This window comes from Onychomys torridus, chromosome 4 (genome assembly GCF_903995425.1).
Source record: "Onychomys torridus chromosome 4, mOncTor1.1, whole genome shotgun sequence".
Taxonomy (NCBI): Eukaryota; Metazoa; Chordata; class Mammalia; order Rodentia; family Cricetidae; genus Onychomys; species Onychomys torridus.
The window spans coordinates 77,416,231-77,438,709 of NC_050446.1; the positions used below are offsets into that span (position 1 = coordinate 77,416,231).

Genomic DNA, 22,479 nt, shown 5'->3' on the forward strand with positions numbered 1-22,479 from the left:
CCCAGCCTGAATAACTCTAAGTAAAAATCAATTTCTGTTCTTTGTAAATTTCCCAGTCTCAAGTATTTCATTATAGTACTACGAATGGACAATGACATTCTTGAGTCTATGTACTAACAGCCAAGAACCTTTTGTTTGCCCTGTTTTCTTTTTTTTCCCTCCCATGAGTAAACTATAACCAATAACCAAATGAAGTAGGACAATGAAGTAGGATCAGAGCCTTAGCTACTCCTAAAATTCCAAGTTCTCTAGCCCCAGCAAGACTGCCATTGTGGTCCTGGAGTTCTTGGCAGTCTCCTGCTCTCAAGCTGGGTTGGATGAAAGTCGCTTCATGAAATATTCAAGACCCTGCGTGTGTCTGACCTAAATGTTAGCAAATGGAATAGGAGAGCTGGATCCTCTCTGATCACCCCATGCAAGTGCCCACATGCTCACACTTGTGTGGGAGGTATGTATGGTGTCCTAACTGTATGTCTGCAGTGCACCAGCAGAAAGGAGTTGGCTGACAACCAAGAAAAATGACACTCCATCTAGATTAATTTCCTTGAGGAAATATGCAACAAACAAACAAACAAACAAACAAACCTCTCTGAGCTGGAATGAGAAAGAAGAGCACCAATGTATCAATGGGAAGCTTTTTTCTAGTTCTAAGGCTCTGATCTCAGAAGGGCTGAGACCACGTGGTCAAGAAGTAAAGAAAGAGAAAGTGTGGAGGATCTTGGGAAGATGTGCATCAGAGCTGGGTTAGATCTGTTTTCAATCAGTACTGATGCCACATTCTTTCCTACCAGACAACATTCTGGAAACAAGTGCCTAAGCTTGCTTAGCTCCAAGGTTTTGGATGTTATTCCCTAGTGTGTAGGTAGGGCTTGGGGCTGGGTTGAAATAGGGGTGCAAGAGGAGGTTTTCTGGTCTTTAGAAGAGTAGTTGTTGGAGGAAGAGCAGAAAGAAAGAGATGGTGGTCAGTGTTTTCTTCTGTAGGCAAAGTCTGGAAGATTTTTATACTGCTAGCAATTTTTCAATTTAAAACTGAACAGAGCTTCCAGTGACATTTAAGGTGTCACGGTGTTTGACAATTGCTGGAGCCAATACAGCCTTATTAAAGCCTACTAAGCCCTGAATGCTTGTCTGTGGCAAGCTTAGCTTCTTTATAAATGTCATGGTGAAAACCAAGGTTCTAGAGCATTTCAAAATGCCTAAGTCTTGAAGTATGAAAAAGGCAGGCCTGGTTAATACTTGAACCATCTCCTGGGCCCAAGAATCATTTTGTATTAAAACTGAGATATTTATAAGAAAGTATGGGAGGATGGTAAGGAGGGAAGATGTAGAAAAAAATGAGACCCAATACCAAAATCAGTTCCTGGGCCCAGTGAGAGCCAGAAAGGGAAAGCCGCAGTGACACCAGCATGGACGCGTGGTCCACTTCTCATACAACACTCTGTTAGGGAGATCTTTTCTGGACTCATATTTGTTAAGTAAGGGTAGGTATGACTAACACATCTAAAAAGGATACCTAAAATAGTCCCCACCCTGTGGGGCTCTCCATATATTAGTACCCCTTTCTGGAGGGAGCAGAGTTTTGGTCCTCAAACCAAGTCTGCAACCAATCTAATATGGATTCAGGAGGTGTAGGATGGAGTCCAAGAACTGACATGTCTACCAAGTTCTCAAGTGGTGCTGATGATGGGGTCCAGGGATCTCACTTCTGGGAAAATGAGTTAGAATAGGAGGGAGTTTCTCCTCAGCCAGGATCTTTCTGACAATAGGTATCTAAGCATTCTGTGTTGAGTGACCATTGACAGCTTATGCACCCACTCAATGAAATCACATTGTCAGTGTATTAAGTGTTAGACATTTTCCTGATCACTTAGCAGTGGTTCATTTAAAAGTTACAGCCAATTATAAGTAATCTAATAGCATATGCCCCATGCAGTTGAGGTAACCGAGAGATGTAATTTATCCTATTTGGTGGATGTTGAATGACCAAACTGTCGTTCAAATACAGACAACTTGGATGTTTCCTGGTTATTCCAGGCCTGAGAAGATGCATTTTGTGATTTTTATTTAAGACAAGTGCACGCACACACATACACACATGGTACTGCTACTATTACTACTACATACAGAACTTACTTAACTTCCACTCCATTCCTGATGGAAAAGAAAATCAACTCCTTCATCCACCATGTCTTTAAAGATTCTAGAAACTGGTGTTTACATCAGTCTTTGGCTCTCATTCTCCATGCATACAGATTTTTCCTCATTTCTCTTTTACCTTACCGCCCATCTATGTCAGCTTCGCTGAAGAATGTGATCCACGTTCCAGCAAGGCCTCCCCTCCCAACCAGTGGGTCTCTGACTCAAGGCAAGGCAGTCACAGACCCAGGGGCTGGGTGAATGTAAAGCTCTGCACAGCAAAACTGTTTTCAATGTGTTACAAAAGCTAAGGAGAATCAGAAGATGAAAACGGAAAGTCTCTTTCACCTGCAGCTGAATCTGAGTGTTCTCTGACCCCTATGATCACAGTTCTGACATATCAGCATAGGAATTAATTTTTAAAAAGAGATTCACTTTGTTTTTTCTCTATGTGTATGTGCCTATGTGTAAGTATGTGCATGTGAGTGTGTTTTGCTGGGCCTACAGAGGGTTTCAGAACTCCTGGAGCTGGAATTAGAAGCAGTTGTGAGCTACCTCATATGGGCACTGAGAATTAAACTCAGGTCCTTTGCATGAGCAGTCCAGACTTATAACTGCTGAGCCTGTGTCAGCATTAAACACTAAGGAAAACTTTAATACTGAGAATCTCTTTCCTTAAGAAAAACAACTCTTTACTGTCCCGCACCTCTGGAGATTGCCCCTGCCTTGATGGCCATTTTCAACCATCTTGTCTTGCCAAATCCTCTTGTTCTTCTTTGAGTTCCCAGCTCCTTGTCCACCCTTTACAGTTTGGATTTCTGTGACTCCCTCTTCCTCTTGGATGATGCCTGAACCCTCCCTTTTCTTTGTGCAAATCCTGCCAGATGTTTTGCTAAACAACGAACAATCCCTTCTTTCTCTTAAGTTCATCTGCTTCTAATCCAAATGAACAATCCATTCTGTTCTTCCTCCTGCTCCTGCCTACTTCCCAACTCTTCCACCCTGCCCCAGGCCACACTGAATGCCCACAGCTCTCTCTCTGGTTTCTGTGTTCTCAGACCTCAAGTGTAGCTAGAAACTATTTTTTAAAGAATTACATCTGAACTGATCACAGATTTTTTTGTTTTATTAGTCTTCCCCAAACAAAACAGCACAGATGCTTATGTAACATTCCTACTGTATTGGGCATTGTGAGTGATCTAGAGGTGGCTTAGTGTATGTAGGGAGATCCCTGTAGGTTATAAGCAAGTGTTAGGACATTTGGTGTAAGGGGCTTGGGCATCTGTGGATTTGGGTATCCGTGGGAAGTCCTGGAGCCAATTCCTCCATAGAAACTATAAAACATGGTCTCAGTATTCAAAAAGCTTACACTCTAGTAAAGATGTTTGAAAACAACAACCAGTTGTGGTATGCTCAAGAGATCCTAACAGTGTACTAGGTGCAAAATGAGGAGTATGCATCTGGTGGGGGAATTAAAGAGGGGGTGAACTCATCATGTGAGTAGTAGTAGAGCCTCTCAGATGGCATGTCGGCAGTTATTAGCTTCCCCTCTGGTGGGTTTTGTTCTGACGGACAAATGAGAGAGCTGTACAGGAAAAGCTAGATGACCAGCCTGTTAGAGCAGGAATGCACCACAGGATGGAATCCAATTACATCTTAACCAACAGTTAGGTGAGTGTCCTTCCTTCCTGAGTTCCAGGTGACTCCAGCCCCCCAATGCCAGCCTGATCCAGGTCAGGAAGCCTATGTGACCCGTTGCTGCCACACAGAGCCCCTCAAGATAGTCCTTCAGCACCCTGTCCTCTGAGAGTCCACATTCAGCTTTGTTTCTACGTGGTGAAGTTCTATGGCATTCCGGCATTTGGTTCTTTTACACCTACAGCAATGATCATTTCTTAGGATTCAACACATTACAAAGGCCCAGAAAAGCTGAGTGATCCAGGACTCTCTGTGAGAACTCGGACCTTTAGACAGTCTCACATCTCCCTGCCAGAGGACTTGGACCAAGAGAAAAAAGAGCCAGAGTACCTTGGCAATTATTTTTCTTCAAATGAGCCAGACCCTGTGATTGGTGTGAAGGACTGTTCAGCCTCCTCTTGTTGTTGGTTCCTGCCAGCCCAGGAAGAAGAGCTGTGCCATTTAGAGTGAATTCATTAAATGCAAGATTCTGTTCCCATCTCCTTTGCTTTCCTGCCCTCCTGGCAGAAAGAATCCCAGAGGCAGCATCAACAAATCTATTCCTTTTGTTTTTTACCTTCCATTCTTTTGCCCTCTTTTCTTTCTCCCTCTCCCCTCTTCCTCCTCCTCCTTTCTTTTCCTCCTTCCTTTTCTCCCCCCTTTCTTTCTCTACTACTGAGGTCAACATGAAAGACAGACTTTCCCAAGAGGTCAAGAGTGACCATGACAGAAAATGAAAGTTATTTGCTTGGGGAAAACTTTCCACATATGAACCAGAAATTCTCATATCCTTCTTTGGGCCAGAGGTATAGTTCCCTAGAGTCAGTAAGATATTTCCCTGGTGGTTTGGAAGTTGCTTGGCTTTGCGGTATTGGAGGGGCAAAAAGCATACAAACAGAATAGTCATGATTGATCTCCTGATTGGGTATCCTGAGAATTTTCCCAGGATTCATAGCAGCAGAGGAAGTTGGCAAGATGGGGCTTAATCTAAATTGGTATCTTGCTGTCTGACATAAATCCTTTAACTCCTGCCAGCTTCCCGAGGAACCCATCTTCATAAATTTGCCCTATTTCCCTTTTCTTCCATAGTGATAGAGTTGAGTCCCTCTATCAAAAGATATGACTGTCATCTCCACCTTGGATCCCATCCTCTCTAATCTATTCAAGACTCATCACCAGAGATCATTATCTGTTCTCCATCCCTTTAGGCTTGTCTTCTAAATGGGCTTTGTTTAATGTTTAATCAGCTTCAAGTATTTCCCTTCTAAAATAAAAACAAGCCAGAAATCCTTCTCCGTGTTCTCTGTCTCTGTCATCAACCATTCTTTTGCTTTCTCCACCTTCTTAGAAAAGGTGGTTATACATACATCATGTCCCCACTTCTCCCCACTGCAAAAGCCAGTCTCTGTCCTTATAAACTGCTCTCAGTGGGTCAACTGCAGTGTCTTTGTTACTAAAATCTAGAGCTACTTCTCTTTTTTGTGAACTCAAGGTGGTAATTGGCATTGTCTGCCACACTCTGCCTGTTATAGGAGTTGGAGTAAAAATGAAGTCAGTGTTTTCAGGGGGAGACGGTAGCTTAACCAGGCATGTTTGGATATGCTGCCTAGAAACTGCCAAAAAATACATTTGCATTGACTGAGTAAAACTTGTAGTGATATTATATATACCTCATCATCCATTTAAATAACTTCTTTATGGTTTTTAGCAAGTGTCTGAAACTGTGATAAGAATTTTGTTTATATATTGTTTTATCTTCCTAACAACACTATGCACTGGCCATTTCTTGTTATTTCGGTTTTGAGAAGGCCCACACTCATAGAAAGCACTCCAGAGACAGCCTAGCTTGGAGTCAAATGTGATCTATGAGTTTTCTTATGGTGCTGTGGTAAAACCCAAGGCCTTGCACATGCTAGATAAGGCCTTTATCACTGAGCTACATCCCAGCCATTTATTTTATCTGCTGTATATTAAAATTTTATACATATAGTTTTATGCATTAAAATGCAAAACACACACTTACATCAGAGAGGTACCACATAATATCTTGATGCATGTATATATTAGGTAGTATCTTAGTCAAGTTAAATATGTGTGTCTTCTCAGGAATAATTTCTTAGATAAAACTGCCCACATCCTTCTTTTACCTTTGAAATTTACAGTACATTTCTGCTGCTTTAGGGCACCTGCTAGGCAATAGCACCATGGGGGTTCTTAGTCTCATCTAATGCCTTGTCAACACCTATCTCATGTTTCTTCTTGGACACTTATGCTGGGGGTTCTTAACCATCAGCCCTTGGGTGTCCTCAAGCCTAAATCTTCATTCAGGTACAGACTCCACCTCCCTCGGCCAGATTCTCAAGTGCAAAAGAGGGACCAGCACATTCAAAGACAGAGACACACCCAAGGAGTCCACTCCAGCTCTGATCACATGATATGCACCCTCAGCACCATGGGCAGATCTGCCTGATTGAAATAGGGCGGCTGGACTTGCAAGGGAGCCATGCCAGAGTCCTCCAATGCAGCTTTGTTACCCCCACTTCCCAAGGACAGACAGATTGCATCACAGCAATTAGGATTTATTTTAGGTCATTGTTCTAATTTTAAAATTAAGGTTTCCTCTCTTCCTGTTACTTAATTGTAGTTATAGAATTTGAATGGAAAGCGAGCTTCCTCAACTACTATGCTGGCAACAGCACTGCCTCATCCCTCCCTTGTATTGTTCACATTTACTGATTTGTTCACTCATTTACTTCTTTGGTGGCTTTCCAGTACCTTCACTGATAGGACTTTGGAGGTAGAGGAAATGTGGCCAAAGGCTCCTTCACACGGACTGGCTTGTACTTCCTAATGAGAGAGCACAACTACCCTTAAGAATTCAATTGAGTTTTCCTGATGCTGATTTTCTGAGATGAGTTTTATATCATTAACAACTACTTTTTCTTTGAAATCCATAACTTGCAACATAAGACACAAGGAAAGCTATTCTGGATACTCACTGGTTGCAGCAATACTCTGAAATGTTTTTCTTAGGTTCACAGAAAGAGCAGTTCCTCACTGAACTTCTGTGCTTCATCCCTAGGGACAGGATGAGAACGTCAGTCAATGTTGTGGGGGATTCTTTTGGGGCCGGGATTGTCTATCACCTCTCCAAGTCTGAGCTGGATTCCATCGACTCCCAACACCGAATGCATGAAGACATTGAAATGACCAAGACGCAGTCCATTTACGACGACACGAAGAACCATAGGGAAAGCAACTCTAGCCAGTGTGTCTATGCCGCACACAACTCTGTCATTATAGACGAGTGCAAGGTACCTTTCTCATTCCTGGATATTGAGACCTGCATATAAATAGTGCATGCTGGACTACTTAAAAACACAAAACCCTGCATCCATTCTTACCATGCTTTTGTAAGGAATCATGTAACCCAAGCTTCTGTGAGGCCCAGATCATCCCACTCTGCATCCAGCATGATGGGAAATCCACTCGTCTGACACCAAAAAAAAAAAACCAAACAAAAACAAAACAAAACAAACAAACAAAACCCAAGTAGTTGCTTATCTCAACAGATTTCCCACATCCACCTCACTCCTCTAATTTGATCAATTTTCTTCACTCTTTGGGCCAAGAATTTATGGTTGTTAGAACTTTGAGGCCTTTAAATATTCTCTTCCTTAAAGGGAGGCTCAAGAAAAATATTGATCAAATAGCATTGGCTTTATATAGCATGAGTATTCCTCCTTACTCTGTATTACAAACTTTTTTTTTTTTTTAAGTTTGATTGGCTGTCTTCCTTTTATTTTTTTTATTCTTGAGTAGGAGGGTGAGTTTTAGTCTGGCTTTTATCTTGCATCCCAAATGGGGATGCAATTTCAAGAATATCTATTCTTTAAAATAGTTATCCAGAAAGTCTTTTAAAAACGTTAAGTATCATACTCTAGTTCTCCGGCACTGTGGGTGTTCTGGGTTCTCCTCCAAGCTGTTGGGTGCCAACTCTTCAAACTTGATGGTCTCTCCCTGGCCTTCACTGTAACTAACTTGACATTGTTAAAGATAGACTGTTGTGACCAGAGTGATGCAAACTTGGAGAAACCTTGTCAGAGAAGGGTTGGCTTGCTAAAATGATTGAGTATAGCAGCTGAGGCTGGTTTAAATCAACAGAGATCCCTTCTATCTTTTTTATTCCTGCTGATAAAATCCTATTTAACCTTTCTTACTGTGTTAAGTCTTGGGTTATTCCAAATAGCAGCATGGTTTCTACCAGAGAGCCCAGGCTAACAGAAGCAATTCCATTTACCAGGCTGTATCATAGGTCCAGAGTACCTGTAGACCAGAGAGTCTTGCTTATTCCCTCTACATCAAGTACATATGCAGGAGAGCCAGGGCTCTGCTACAAACTGGGGAGTGAGACTACTCATTGATTAATTAATTGACAAGACAAAAATGATTTTCATTTTTAAAATTTCAGAGAGACCATTGGGGCAATAATCCATTTTTTGCAATGTTAGTGTTTTTCACACCCAAATGAATGTGTTAAGTTCCTTTCCACAAAAAAAATGCTAGTCTGGATCAATAAGGGTCAATATTCTCACTGAATGATTTTTATCGTGTGTTCATCAAGTATTCATTGTGTGCCTTGTATGATTTAGTGGTGGGTCCTCTCCTTCCTCCATGACATCCCATGTTTTGATCATTCACCAAGTATTTACTGAGTGCTTATACCTATAAGACCCTATGTACTGGAGCTATGCAAACAAGAATATGCAGTATAATACAAGAGAGAAGGTTTAAACTCAGATCATTTTTGATCAAGGAAACATAAGATGAGACAAACTGGGATAACCATATATATTTTTTGTTTCACTGTTATGTGCAGAAAGAATCCTAGTCAATGCTGAGACCCTTTGAGGGGCTTCTCAAAGGGCTTCATAATACTGCCGAGAACACGCTTTGAAAAGCAAGGAGCAGAGGGATGGAAATGTCTTTCTATTCAGACTTACTTTTCTTTTCCTAAAGATTGCAAAAGATTGGGAAGTGGTGGTGCAAGCCTTTAATCCCAACACAGAGGTAGATGAATCTCTGAGTTCAAGGTCAGCTTGGTCTACAGATTGAGTCTAGGACAGCCAGGGCTACACTGAGAAACCCTGTCTTGAAAAAACAAAAAGCAAAACAAAACCAATCAGAAAAACACTGCAAGAGTATTTACTACATGTTTTAAACAAAACTGAAGACTGTAAAGGGAGTACATTGATCCTGTCACTGTAAAGCATGCCCATAGATAGAAGCACTTGCTCTCCATGCAGCATTATCATGTCCAAACTCCCAAAACAGTGCCTAGGCTGTTGTAGGCACTCAATACATCCTTCCTGAATGCACCCCACTAGCATCTAGACTCCATGTCCTGTTTAGATAGCCTTCTTTTTATTGGACAGTTTCATAGAGCTAGTTGCTCAATCTCTCCATAAAATTGATCACCCAACCAACCACTTGCATTTGTTTTGGATAATCAGCATTTAGGTGGTGTCAACTTCCAACCTGAGAAGGCCCTGAGAATAATGTATCTGGGTGTATTAGTTTCATAAATATCTCCAATGCTTGCATTTCTAGTGAGGTGACTGGCTTTAGCTCATTGAAGAGGATCAGATCCTCAGCCGTCTTGCTCTAAGTCAGTGTCCTGTGTTGTCACCAAAGTAGGAGGCAGCTGGAACTATGTGCATAGATGCACATCCTTTCTAGAAGTATCTGGGTCACATTTATTCATTTCTTTGAACTTCTTTCCAGTCAACTCTCAGCCTCACCACTTTTTAGATCCAGTTTTTAGAGCCCAGCAGGAAGAGTGTCAATGCTTGTTGCCAAGACCCTATTCTTGACTGAGCAAGACAGGGGTAGAATGGGTTAGTGAGAGGACTTCAAGATTTCTTTGGTTCAGCAGAGGACCAAGGAGTTCCAGAAAAGCCACTCTTCCAGATACTTCTGAAATACTTGTCCCAGTATTTACAAACAAAAAGTGAACACATTCCACATGTTGTATGGTTCTTCCAGGATTGCCACATTGTGATTGATAGCTGTGCACTGCCATTGATCTGATTGATCACTGAGAACCAAATAAACACATTCAAGGTCACAAGAAATAGGCAGATTTCTCCAGTCTGTCTCTGGTGGTCTTTCTTGACAGTTTATTGAGGGGGGAAACCAGTTTGCTGCAGCTCTGGTCAAAACTTTAACTATTTCAAGAGTTGTTATGTCATGCTAGTCTCTTACCTCATAATAGTAGTTTGGAGAATATGTGATAGCCTCTTAATTCTCATCAAAGTAACAACATGTGAGCCATCACTGCTAACTGCATGGGCTTTCCAAGCAATGGTATGTGGGTGGATTGGGGGTGTGCTAGTGGGAACTGGAAGAATAGATAGATTTTTATTTTCATTGCATGGTTCACGAAGCTCGCTTGGTTTTCTGTTCCTAGCATGCTGCATGCTCTTGATGCATGCATTTCATTTCCACTTGGGTAAATGGAGGTCAGATTGCTTTCAAACTTTGCTGCATTTGTCGTGTCTCCATATTCTAATGCTTCCATAAATCCAGTCTCTTCATTATGTGGAGTATCAATCGTGGGTTTAAGTTTGCACATGACGTTGAGGACAGACAGAAAGAAGGTAAGCTAGGAAACCTGTTTAGAAGTGGATGGGAAAACTTCCCTCCTGCATAAAGGTTCAGTTTGCTCTGGGCCAGAAATATATAAATGGTTTGCTAATTATAGGTTCCTCAGTGTCAACACTAAAATGATTTGGAATACATTGCTACTGATCTCCCCCTTTTAAACCTCCCCCCCTTTTCATTTCTAAAGTCAAAATAACTTATTCAGTAGAGCCAAAATGCCATCATTTCAGAAATTAAGACTGAACATGTGTGAAATTCACCTGGCCTCACTGCAACTGAACCTTTCACATGCATGAGTAGAAGTAGCTGCCTAATTCTGGATTTCTTTCTGTATGGTTGTATGGAGTAGCACGTGGCACCCACTGTATTTTAAGGACTACAGTAATATGTGATGGGTCTATGAGTACTCAGATACCCCTACAAATATTGTTGAGTTGTCCCCACAATGCTGACCATCTGTGATCCCCCAATACCGTCCAGGCAAATATAGATAATTTAATTCTCTATTCACTGTTGAACACCAGGATGGCTTCAAAACTAATTTGGAAGGCATGCCATTTAAAACTATGGTTTCAGCACATACTGAAAGCTTGGATCTGGTGCTTCTCCACATGACCCATGAGTGGTGTTTCTTGTGGTTCGTGGCCTGTAAGTTGGATGTTGATGGTAATTGTTTTCAGGTAACTCTGGCGGCCAATGGAAAGTCAGCTGACTGCAGTGTTGAGGAAGAGCCTTGGAAACGTGAAAAATAATGACCTGACTCTCAGCCAATTCTTGAATAAACTCCCCAGCGTATCTCATGGTAAAAAGATGCTCTAAACAGGCTTCCTTTACAAAAGGAAAAATGCATATATTTCTATGTTTACTTAATCTGTTAGCTGAGGCTTAGAGGAGCTGTTGTACACCCGTGATGACAGGCACCGTGCTGTGTCTTTGCCAAATAATGCTTCATAACGGTCTAATTCTCTTACTTGTGTTATTGTCTGAATGGATGCTGCTGGAGAAGCCACTTTGAACAGAAGATACGTTCTTGCCAGCTTCCCTTTGTCCCAGTGCAGAGCTGTGGATGCTGTTTCCCCAGGGGGACAGGACGAAAGCAGTGTGGTACACTCCAGGGACTTGAGACAACAACCACACTCAGTGTGGTATTTAAAGTATTCATGGCTCACCTTGTTCTGCACAAATGATTCTGCTAGAAGCTTCTAGAAGTTCCTCCCCTCCAACCTGTAGAGTTGTCACCTGCATTGATTGAGAGCATCTGTCGTAGGGAACGCTGATGACTTATATTTTTGTGTTCTGTCCAAGTCAGTGGGTGCCCACACTTTTAGAAGATAGGTAACCATGGAGCCTAGAGCTGCTCCCGTGTGTGTGTGTGTGTGTGTGTGTGTGTGTGTGTGTGTGTGTGTGTGTGTGTGTGTGTGTGTCTGTCTGTATGTATGTATGTGTGAAAAATGGGGAATTTAAAATTTGAAACTGAACTAGGAATTATTTGCGTATAACCACTGTTTACCTTGAGAAAAGTAAAGGAATGTAGTCAACCTAAATTTTAACCAGACTTAAATATTCACACTCACTTGTTTGACTTGCAGTCAGAAAGCAAAGTGAAGTTAAGTGTGATTGTCTGAGCTGTTTCTATTTGTTTAACTCATAAGATTCTCATTTGAGCTCCTAACAAAAAGATATTTTCAACATCCAAATCCCTTCCATCACATTCTCATCCATCTACACGGCTGAGCATTTTAGCTTCCTCACACAAAGGGACACATGTTGGCTATGCCTCTTTTTATATCATTTTGATATATAATATGTATAAAGTGTTCCATTATAAAAAAAAAAAAAGGCCTGAAAACCATCACAGGATACTTCTCTGTGAGAAAATGAGCAGAAAGCAAACCTCTCTATAAAATCCTGTGAAGGTGATATTCCTAGGACAGAGTGCAGGCAGCCCCAAACCATCAAGTAGGGACAAAGAATGGCTCCACACAACTTCCCAGACAGAATCTTTTCCAAGGGCTGTGAAAGTTTGAAGGAAGAAATAATACAGTCGGCACAGCATGGTGATTTGCCTGTGGTACACAGCCAACAAATCCTTAATGATCGATTGTACAAGCTAACATTGTGAATGTCTCCACTATTATTCTTCTGTTGAATAACCCACAGTATTTTCCTAAGATTTCTGGGTTTAAGGGTTAGCTGAGAAACAAAACGCATTTGCCTCTAAGGAGCAGATGGAACCTGGCCCATGGAGCAGAGTACAGGTGTCCTCTGAGGCAAGGAGAGTTGGGGAGACGTTCATAAGTAGTAGTAGGATGCAGCATCTAAAAAGGGTACTGAGACATTGCCTCTCTTTTAGCCTCTCTTGTGACTTCTCTCCTTCAAATCAGACTGCTTGGGAACATACAAAAGACAAGAGTTTCCTGGTTTTTTTGTTTTGCTTTGCTTTGTTTTGGGTTTGGTTTTAATCTCATAAACCTTGTTTTTTTTTTAAGTAAGGATCACTATGGAGCAGTATTAAGTGAATTGTTTTGTTTTGGTTTTTGGCTTTTGAAACAGGTCTTGCTATGCTGCCCAGGCTAGCTTCAAACTCATAACCTTCCTTCTCAGCCTCTGTCCTAAGATTACATGGGCACCGCCACCTCAACTGGCAGGTGGTGTTTGAATGCTGTTTGTTTCCCCTTCATTTGAGGGACGGTTAATAGGGTAGCAACGACAGACAGTGAATCCCTTATAGAAGATAAGAGGGACCAAGATGATAGTCTTCGGTTTCGTTGTAGAACTATTCTAGATAGTCTGGCACCCCACCCACCCTGGTCAGTGTGTCTAGGGAAAGCATCCAGGAGCATGCTTGGTTGGCTTTGTGTGTCAGGGGGAGGCCATTTCATACAATGGTTCTCCTCGTATGGAAGACCACCTGGATACTTATACATGACCTTTTCTCACAAGTACTCACAGGATGACAATGTGTGTTGTCGCCTCATATTCTGTCTGAAAATCTTTCTAGTTTGTTTTGCCTTCAACTTGTCCCTAGCTGTCCCATTAACCTGTGTAAGAGGCCAGTGTTCTCAGGGGAGCCAAGGTACACTGCTTCTCTAGTCAGGTTTTGCTGGTTTCTGACTACATGCATTGTCTCATGAGCATATGCTAAGGAAATCACATTTATCTGGAAATTGAATAAATTATGTTGAAAATAAACAATCCATCAAATTGGAGACTGCCCTGAAAATTTAGGATGTGGGTGGATTGACATAAGACTATGTCTTGTTTTAGTAAGGCCTCATTCATCCTTCCTATGGCATACCCCCTGGGGATTCCTTTGCCTAGAAAAGGTGCCATAAGCAGAATAAACAGATCCCAAGTACATTTTAATAGCCTTAGTTTAAATAGGGTACCTGTCACTGTGCGTGAACTATACAGCCATTGTAGATCTGAATGCCTAATCTTTTATGTGTAGCTCTCTCTCTCTGTCTCTCTCTGTCTCTCTCTGTCTTTCTGTCTGTCTCTGTGTGTGTGTGTGTGTGTGTCTGTCTGTCTGTCTGTCTGTCTCTCTCTCTCTCTCTCTCTCTCACACACACACACACACACACACACTGTGTGACACACCGTCACATACACTAACTCCAGGGAGGTTTGAGTTTTGGGGCCTTGCTAACCCTAGTCCTTAAATGGATGCAGTTAATAGTTGATACTTTTGAAGAATCAAAATCAGAAGCAAACTAACCAAGTAGACATTCATTCTTTTCTTTCTCATCCTTTTCCTTTGAGAAGCAGGAGGAATCATTATCCAGCTATTGATGAAAATTCAGCAAAGCCAATCTAGTCCGTGAATAGGATGGTTGTTTTGCCGGTGGAGCTTAACTGTAGGTTTTTGAGGGCGGCCTCTCCATAGGCCGCATGCTGGAGAATATGGAAAGCCATCATGAGCTAGGCACACAAAACCTCAGTAAAGTCCTGAGGTGATTTTTGGAGCACAGGGGCACTACCAGATTCTGTTTTTTACTTCCTGTTGGGTATAGAAAAAAGCCTATGTGGCCTCATTGCTTCTAGAAGTTTTCATGCTCCATAAAAGACAAATAGCCATCTCTCCTCTCTCTAGTTGCTTGGACATTCACAGAGTGAAAGGGTATCAAAATGTCCCTGCATGAAAACTAAGAAAGCAGAGAAGGGGGTAGGAAGAATTCAGTTTGTGGAGCAATTCTTGCTGGGGGATGATGGGAATCTCAATGTTCAGCTGATTAGATCTCGGGTAATTTCCAACCATGGCTGGAAAATCATGCCACATGCAGGTGCGTTTAGTTAGGGGCCGGCCCTTTTAGTGCTGATCGATTGGGAAACTTATCTGTGGGGTCCCCAGAAGAAAACCCAACCCCGCTTTGCTTTTACAAATAATCTCCCCTTTGTCCTCCAAGGCAAAAGTTTCCTGTAACTTTTCACTTTTGTCAGGATCCAGGCTCTTGCCTCAGCACTATTTCCCTCATGCAACAGAGCAATAAATTCAAATAGGTGTTCACATGCCTCTGACTCTGGTAGACAAGTCTGAGCAGCCCTGGCCTTTGATGACTAAAACTGCAGCAGTTACACCCCAGGGTGGCTCTCCCAGCTCCTGCTCTCTGTCCTCTGCCTTGCACTTTTGCTCTGCTTGATTTCCAGCTGAACTTACTGTCAGCCAAGAAGGAGGACCAGATAGGATTTTCGGGTATTGGCATACTTATAGGACTCCAGGGCCAAGGGTCACAAGAAGATAAAGTGTCTGAAGTGAGGGTTTCCTAAATCAAGTTGCCACTGAAGATTCATGGTCTTGGCACCTATCGTAATTTCTGGCAAAACCCAAAAGAAGGGTCACTGCATGCCAACCAAGCCAGAAGGCAAAGGTGACAGCTATTTTTCCATGGGTGGAGTGAGATAAATCCTGCTCAAAAACACCAGCCGGTTTAGGATGTTCCCTAAAACTCTGTTTCCAGTTCATTGCTCTCTTCCTCCCCTTCCCTTCTGTCTCATTGCTCAGCAGACAGATAGTAAATGGCCATCTGGTTATGTGGGGGTTGGTTCGGGAGGAGATAGCAGATCTTAATTGAGTAATATCTAGTCTCACTGCCTAAACCATAATTAGGCAATGACACAGGGATGCTTAAATACAACATGCTTTGGGAGAGGAAGCATTTGATCTAGACACTGCTCCCTTGTAGCTGTATGGTTCACATAAGCCACTGTCTGCCCATTCTTCTTGGGCCTCTGTATGAGGAGAGAAGGGAGTGGACCAAATGACTGAAATCCCCTTCTATCTCTGCACGTGCCATTTTCTAATCTCTGCTCTACTTCCTTCCACCTTCAAAGACTTCCTGCTCTAAAACATGGCTTATTTACGTTTTAAGTTGTAAAGACACACGATAATGAATGATCTTTTTAGATCTTTTTCCTCAGCCCCTTCGGGAAAACTCCAACTCAAGCCTCTATTCATTCCATGCTTTACAACAAGCTTGGAGAGTGGCCATTTTAACCCATGGTTTACTGCTGTCTTGAGATACCAGTAAACATCCCTTTGTAAAGATTCCTTTAACCTACACTCACTGTCCTCACAGGAGCAGTGATTCTGCCCTGGGAAATGTTCTGCAGAGTCACCGTAAGGGACCAGGCACCTCACAGCTGCACTTGAGGTCTTGCATCATACCTGCTATGGCAACAGAGCCCACTCCAAATACTCCGCCCACATCATTTTCCCCAAACAGTCCTAATTGCCAATCCTGGATGGGAATTTGGGAGGCTCTGGCAAACAAGCTTGAACACTCTTGACATTTGGTGTAAGATTTACACAACCACAGCAACTGTCTCCACATACTTTTTCCTCCACATGCGTGCAGACATGCATATCCATTCCTGAGCTGGGGAGATGAGCCTTTCCTCTGGGGAGATGTGCAGGTAGATTTGATTAACTTCATCTGAAACCTTTCCTCTTGGTTTGCCTGCACAACAGACATAACATTGTAGGAAGAGATGCTGTCACTTATAAGAAAGGAGTTTTCCCATTTGCTGGTGCCCTTTTTGTGCTCACAGTCTCCAAGTAGTTAGAAAGTTGCGAGGTGACTTATCTTCTCCGCTTCTGTTGTAGTAGGCCATAGTTGGCATGTTTGCCCTCTGACCAAATTTCTGCTAGCGTGGAGTTGACATATCTAGTGTGGTGAACATCTTCATTGCCAGAAAAGTTTTCAGCTCTTCAAGTTTAGGAGAGCAAGATGGAAAACCAGGTCTAAGGGGGTTAATTTTTGTTGGTGGTAGTGATGGTGTCCCCCACTCCCGAGGTGGCAGAAGGTCTAGAGCAAGAGCAGAAAGACAGTGTTTCTTCATTGACCCACTTAAGGTCACTCTTGAAAAGTGAGAGGTGAGGTTCCTGGGGATAAGCTTCATGCTACCACCTGGAATCATTTCCCATCAGCATTTTTTTTTTACACCAGTCTCCCAGTCTTGTTTTATCTTTCATCCTGTGATCCAGTTACTCATCCTGGTATTTTTGGAAATCTTTCTGGTTGTATTTTGAGAAGCTTTTGTACTGAGAATAAAATCTACTGTTGGAACAGACTTGGGCTCTGCAGAGTCAGCACATGACGTAGACAATGGGAGCAGCATACCTGGGCTCCTCTGGTGACATGCCCAATCCCCGGATGAGCTTTGGAACCTAACAACCGACTCGTTATCCTTGTCATCATCCTCTGGGACACAGGGATGATGCACTCGAGCCTTGCTTCTTCTGGTCTCTGTTTCTCCTCATAACAACTATTTACCCTGCCTAGAAATAGCCTGCTGCCTTTGGTAGGGGACAGATACACTCAGGAGCCAAGGAGGTTGATCAAACATAGCCTGAAGGTTTCTGGAACGAATTCCCTAGTACACACAATCCGAAACTCAGCTCCCTGGTGGCTTACTGCTCCATATTTCACTTCCTGTCTAAAAGCCTTTGGCACCCAGATTCTTCTGTAGCTCACCTCAACTCTTTCCCCTTCCTTCCTTCCTTCCTTCCTTCCTTCCTTCCTTCCTCCTCCCCCCCTCCCTCCCTCCCTCCCTCCCTCCCTCCCTCCCTCCCTCCCTCCCTTCCTTCCTTCCTTTCTCTCTGAGAGCTCAGCATCCCATCTCCACACCGCACAACATAGACCAGATCATCTGGTCACTACAGAGATTTGTATATATTAAAACAAACCTACTTTTTGGAGAATCTTTGTATATTCTTTTCTATTTGTTTTCTACCGCTTGAGGAGAGAGCTGGCAAACTGTGAATCTAATTTTATCTTGATGCCAGCAGATATATTTTAGATCCTGGGAAGAATCTGTGTTACTAGGGACAACGTATTGCCCTCTGATCAGTATTGCACCCCAAATCTACAAAGTTACTTTGGCCCAATCTTACATTCTTTCTTACACGAATCTCCAAAGTCTTTTGCTATTATTTTTAAAGAGAAATATTTATAGTCCTGGGTATTAATTACAAGTTTAACCTTAATTTAGCCTTTAATAATGTTGTGCATATTTTTATCTATTCTTCAAAAATCATAAAGACTCAGAGTAGGCTGAAATAATCTATTTAGTATCTGTAATTTTTCAGACAGATATTTTCTTATGATATTTTCTATATAACCACTTAGATAGAAGTCTAACTAATTAGAGCACAAGTTTCTATAGCAATTTAGGGGTATTGACTGTTTCCTGAGCATACAGCCGCGTTTGAGAACTTTAGGAACTCAGTCTTTATGATGCCATGAGTAACGTGACCAAACTAGGACCAAGGAATTGCTTAACCCCCTTAGGTAGTTAGGATATGCATCTGGACAGTTAATCCTCCAATGTCAAAGGATGGTGCTGACTTTTTTCTTCCAGCACCAGACCTTGTTCTCCAACCAACCATTCTAATTTTACTTTCTCATAAGATGAATAAAGGCCGGTGCTAACAGTGGGATCATTTCTATACCAGAATCTCCCATGCAATCCTATGTTTATGTGAAGATTGGCCTAGGAAAACGTTGAGTAGGAAAGACTGGAGATGCGTGGTAAGACAAGAATTTGGGACAGGTTTAGTGCCGTTTTGAGTCTTGCCAAGAAAATGAGAGCAAAACCTCACATTGTTATATGAATTGAACATATATTTTTAAAGGAAATTAAAGACAACATATTTTTAGTACCCGCTCATTATCTGTGCTGTGTCACTGGGGGACTGGAGGTGGGAGTTAGAGTCACACTGAGATTATTTAGAATAAACCCCAATAGATTATCCTCAGGTAGACATCAAACTGTGTAACCTTCCCATAAAGTACACCAGTAGCCATGGAAAACACCAGGTGTCTTTCCTCCGCCAAACACACTCTCTGAGATGGCAGCAGGACTAGTATTTTACTGAGTGTGAAAGGGTAGTCCATTCCATAGAACACATACTAGGATGTATTTGAACCTGCTCCTCACTAAGCGAACAGATTAGATGTGCCCTCAACTGGCTAAGATTGTATCTGTTTTCAAGTACAGCTAGCGATCAGAGCATGACATTCTTGTGTGTACACACTGACACTTGGTTCATGCATGAAGACAGTGCCTATGCACTTTGTGTAGCGATAATGTAGGTATTTGTGTGTAATTTCAGTGAAATGGTGTATAGATGTAATTTAATTTAAATATTGTTCTTGGATGTTTATCTAAATGCAATAGATACATTGATTGCCATTTGAACCCCTCCCTTTTTTTTTTTTTTTTTTTTTTTTTTTTTTTTGCTGTCTTAGGTATCTCCTAGGGGTTCTTTCTCTTTCTTAATGTGATCTGAGTGAAGAACTTACTGATGATTGTTTGCAAATCTATGTATTCAGCACCTTTGTAAATACAATTCCAAGCAGGGATGGGGTTGAATTGTATCTTGCCACACAGTGAAAGGTCATCCATCCTATACCCGCATCCTTTCCACTCAGTGCACCTGTGGAACTTGAGGTTATCAAGGCTGAGGGAGGTTTAGAATGAGGACATTCATCTCCAATCCTCTCTCACCAGTGGCCTTGTCTTCAAGAGACAAAAGAAAGGGGGCTCCATCTGCCCCTTGGCATGTTTGGGTCATGTCTTTGGGATAGGGTCAACCTCTCTGGTTGTCAGATCTTCATCAGGACGTGATCCTCATGACATAAGATTGTGAAGAGCCTTGTTCTCCTTGACTTCTTGAGTCAGAATACAGAAATGCACTCACTGATTGTCTGCCAGGCAGGTGATTACCCCTCCCCACAAAAGCACAGTTTTGGCAGCATTGCCAGAAAACAACAGAATACTAGAAGCACAGCAAGATCAGGGGCCAGCCTTGACAACAGCAGAGAATCAACCTCTGATGCACTGATCCCAAGTATGTGACAAGAGTCTGATCTCTTCTACCCAATATGCTCTGTTTGTGTGTGTGAAGTGGGTGAAAATGAGATTAACAAAGACAATTCGATGCTGATGCCCAAACCACACTCCTTCTCATTCTCAGTAAGTACCATGCTGTGAGGTCTGTAGTCCCTGTGACCCCTTTCCTCTCCACAAAGATAGAAGGAACAGCAACGTGCTGGAGAGTGCCCCTCCCCTTCTCAAAGATCATGAAGATGTGAAGCATATTCATTTCCAGGGGCTTCTCCAGATGTGTGGAGTGAGGGGATGTGGTGACTGGGTCCTTCAACTTCTGCATGAAAAAAATGTACTTAAAGGAAAGTAGGCTTGAGGCAGGATTATCTTCGAATGAAAGTTAAGATTAATGGTTTCCCTCAAGTTCACAGTCCCCATTGGTCTGATGTCATGTAGCATAGTGTATCTATAATAGCACATGGTATTTAAAGACTAATGAATGCAAAAATATGAGAAACTCAACTAATTTTGGGATTGTTTCTTCTATATGGTACTAGGAAATACCTTGTTGGCAAAGCACATCTTGGGTAGTTGAGGTCTTCTGTGTTTGTTTTCACCTTTTTTTGTGTTATAGATTGATGACTGTAACATTTCATATGTAAAATAACTGGATATTCTTCATCTGCTGGAAATAACCTGTGAATCCAATCTTTCACTAAGTGTTTTAACTTCCTTGTATATATATATATCTCATCAATAAATGTGAATTCCAATTTCTCTTGGTCGTTGCCTATTCTTGACTTCTCACTTTATTCTTTAGTTAGAGTGTTAGTTACATCTTTAGTGATCTTTGTGGTAGGAAGATCACCAAATTAGGGACTAACCTCTATAGTATTACAAAGAAACAGTTTTTGAAAGACCTCGGTATCCAATAGTCATGTCTAATGAAGCAAAGCTGGTGGAGTGGGATGTTAAGATATGTCATCAGTGAACCAGCCATGACAGGTTAGCCTCTGACCTCAGAGGCTTTAAAAACCCATTTGCATCTTATTTGTGCAGTGTATCAATCCCTACTTAGCTAGAATCACTGCTCTGCCCTGTCCTCATCCAGGGAGTGTCTTAGTCCTCATTGGGGGCTTTTCTGGAAGATCTGACATGAATACATGAATGAGGAAATGACATTTGTTTGGGGTCATTTTCTGGGAGGTTGAAATGTCTGAGTTCAGGTGGCTATGGTCAGTAAGGGCCTCATAATGTCAGAGTGTGCAGGTGACATCACATGGCAGAAAGGAAAGCAAGAGCGGCCAGTGGAGTGTGCAGAAGAGGACAAACACAAGGAATACAACACAGCTTGTGCAGTAACAACCTGTCTGCAAGGTAACCAGTCAAGTCATGTGGTACCTAACCAGCTCCCTACAAGCAGACAGTGATTTCTGACATGATATCCCAAATGACCTAATCATTTCTCACTGCATCCCACCTCTTAAAGGTTCCGAGACCTCTCAACATTTTCACACTTAGGACCAAGCTTCCAGCACATTAACCTTGGGTACAAAGAAGAGATCTACATACAAACCACAACAGGAAGTATGAGGGAGACCATCTCTATGTTTACCAAGACAGGTAAAAAGAAGGACAGCAGAGCCCACACCCACCCTCCATGTTTCCCTGTGAATGCTAGCTACCTCAATTCTGCTCATGGTTCAATGGCCAGAGCAAATGGCACAGCTCTGCCCAACTTCAAGGGGGCAAGAAAGTGCAACTTCATCAAGTGCATGGCAAGAACATAGAAGTGAAATTTTTTTCTTGAATTCCCTAAACAGCTCATAAAAGACATAGTCAAATAGTTTCTTAGTATTCCAACACAGCAATCTTTTTTAGTCTTGTAAGAATAGTTATCCCCAAGGAATTACATGGTGAACGTTATAAGGTCATGTTAGAGAAATAAATGGAAGGTCTTCGATAGAAGGGTTGCTAAAGACATGTTGAGGTGCTTATGCCATGGAAGTCCACCCAGATAGTGACAGGCTCACGTTTCACACCGCAGAGCACCCCCTGATAGATGGGATCGATTCGTTCTCTTCCATTCTTGGGAGATGGAAGAGGTACATAGCTGATATTGAAAAATCAAAATTCATAGATGTGACAAACCATAATTCTTGGGTCATAGGTGGGAATCTACCCATTTGTGTGGACCAAGTGTTGTTTGTCACCAATGAAGAGGCAAGGAAAGAAGAAAAACTTCTTTGGGGTGAGTATAAAAGGAACAATTGCAGCCTGGGAGTTAGGACACTGAAGACTTCTGCAAGCATGGCTGTTAGGTTCTGTTCCTGGAGGAAGTGCCTGAGATAAATCCACCTACAAAGAGAAAAGATTTCTTTGGTTCAGTTTCAGAGGCCAAGGTCAGTTGATGTTGTTGCTTTGGGGCCTGAGGCAGTGTAGCACAACATGGTAGGAAGCACTGGATGAGGCCAGAAGCTTCCCACCTTATGACCAGATTGAGAGTGAGGAAGAAGAGGCAGGCTCCCACCTATACTCACCTTCAAGGGCACGCCCTAGAGGGTGAGAGGCTCTTGGCAGACGCACACTTCAGAGTTTCCACAGGTTCCCACTGTCCCAAGCCTTGAATACACTGACCTTTAGGAGGACATTCCAAATCCAAATTTCAATAGT

At 42.3% G+C, this 22,479-nt stretch overlaps 1 protein-coding gene across 1 annotated transcript in view; it reads left to right on the plus strand.

Annotated features, from left to right (window-relative positions):
- The window catches only part of Slc1a2 (solute carrier family 1 member 2), a 121,928-nt gene extending 110,490 nt beyond the window's left edge, over positions 1-11,438 (plus strand). Inside the window, exons 10-11 of the mRNA XM_036183600.1 lie at positions 6,896-7,127; positions 11,157-11,438. Coding sequence (XP_036039493.1) covers positions 6,896-7,127; positions 11,157-11,228 — 304 coding nt within the window. The 3' untranslated portion in view covers positions 11,229-11,438. The remainder of the gene's footprint in view (positions 1-6,895; positions 7,128-11,156) is intronic.
- Positions 11,439-22,479: the final 11,041 nt, after the last annotated feature.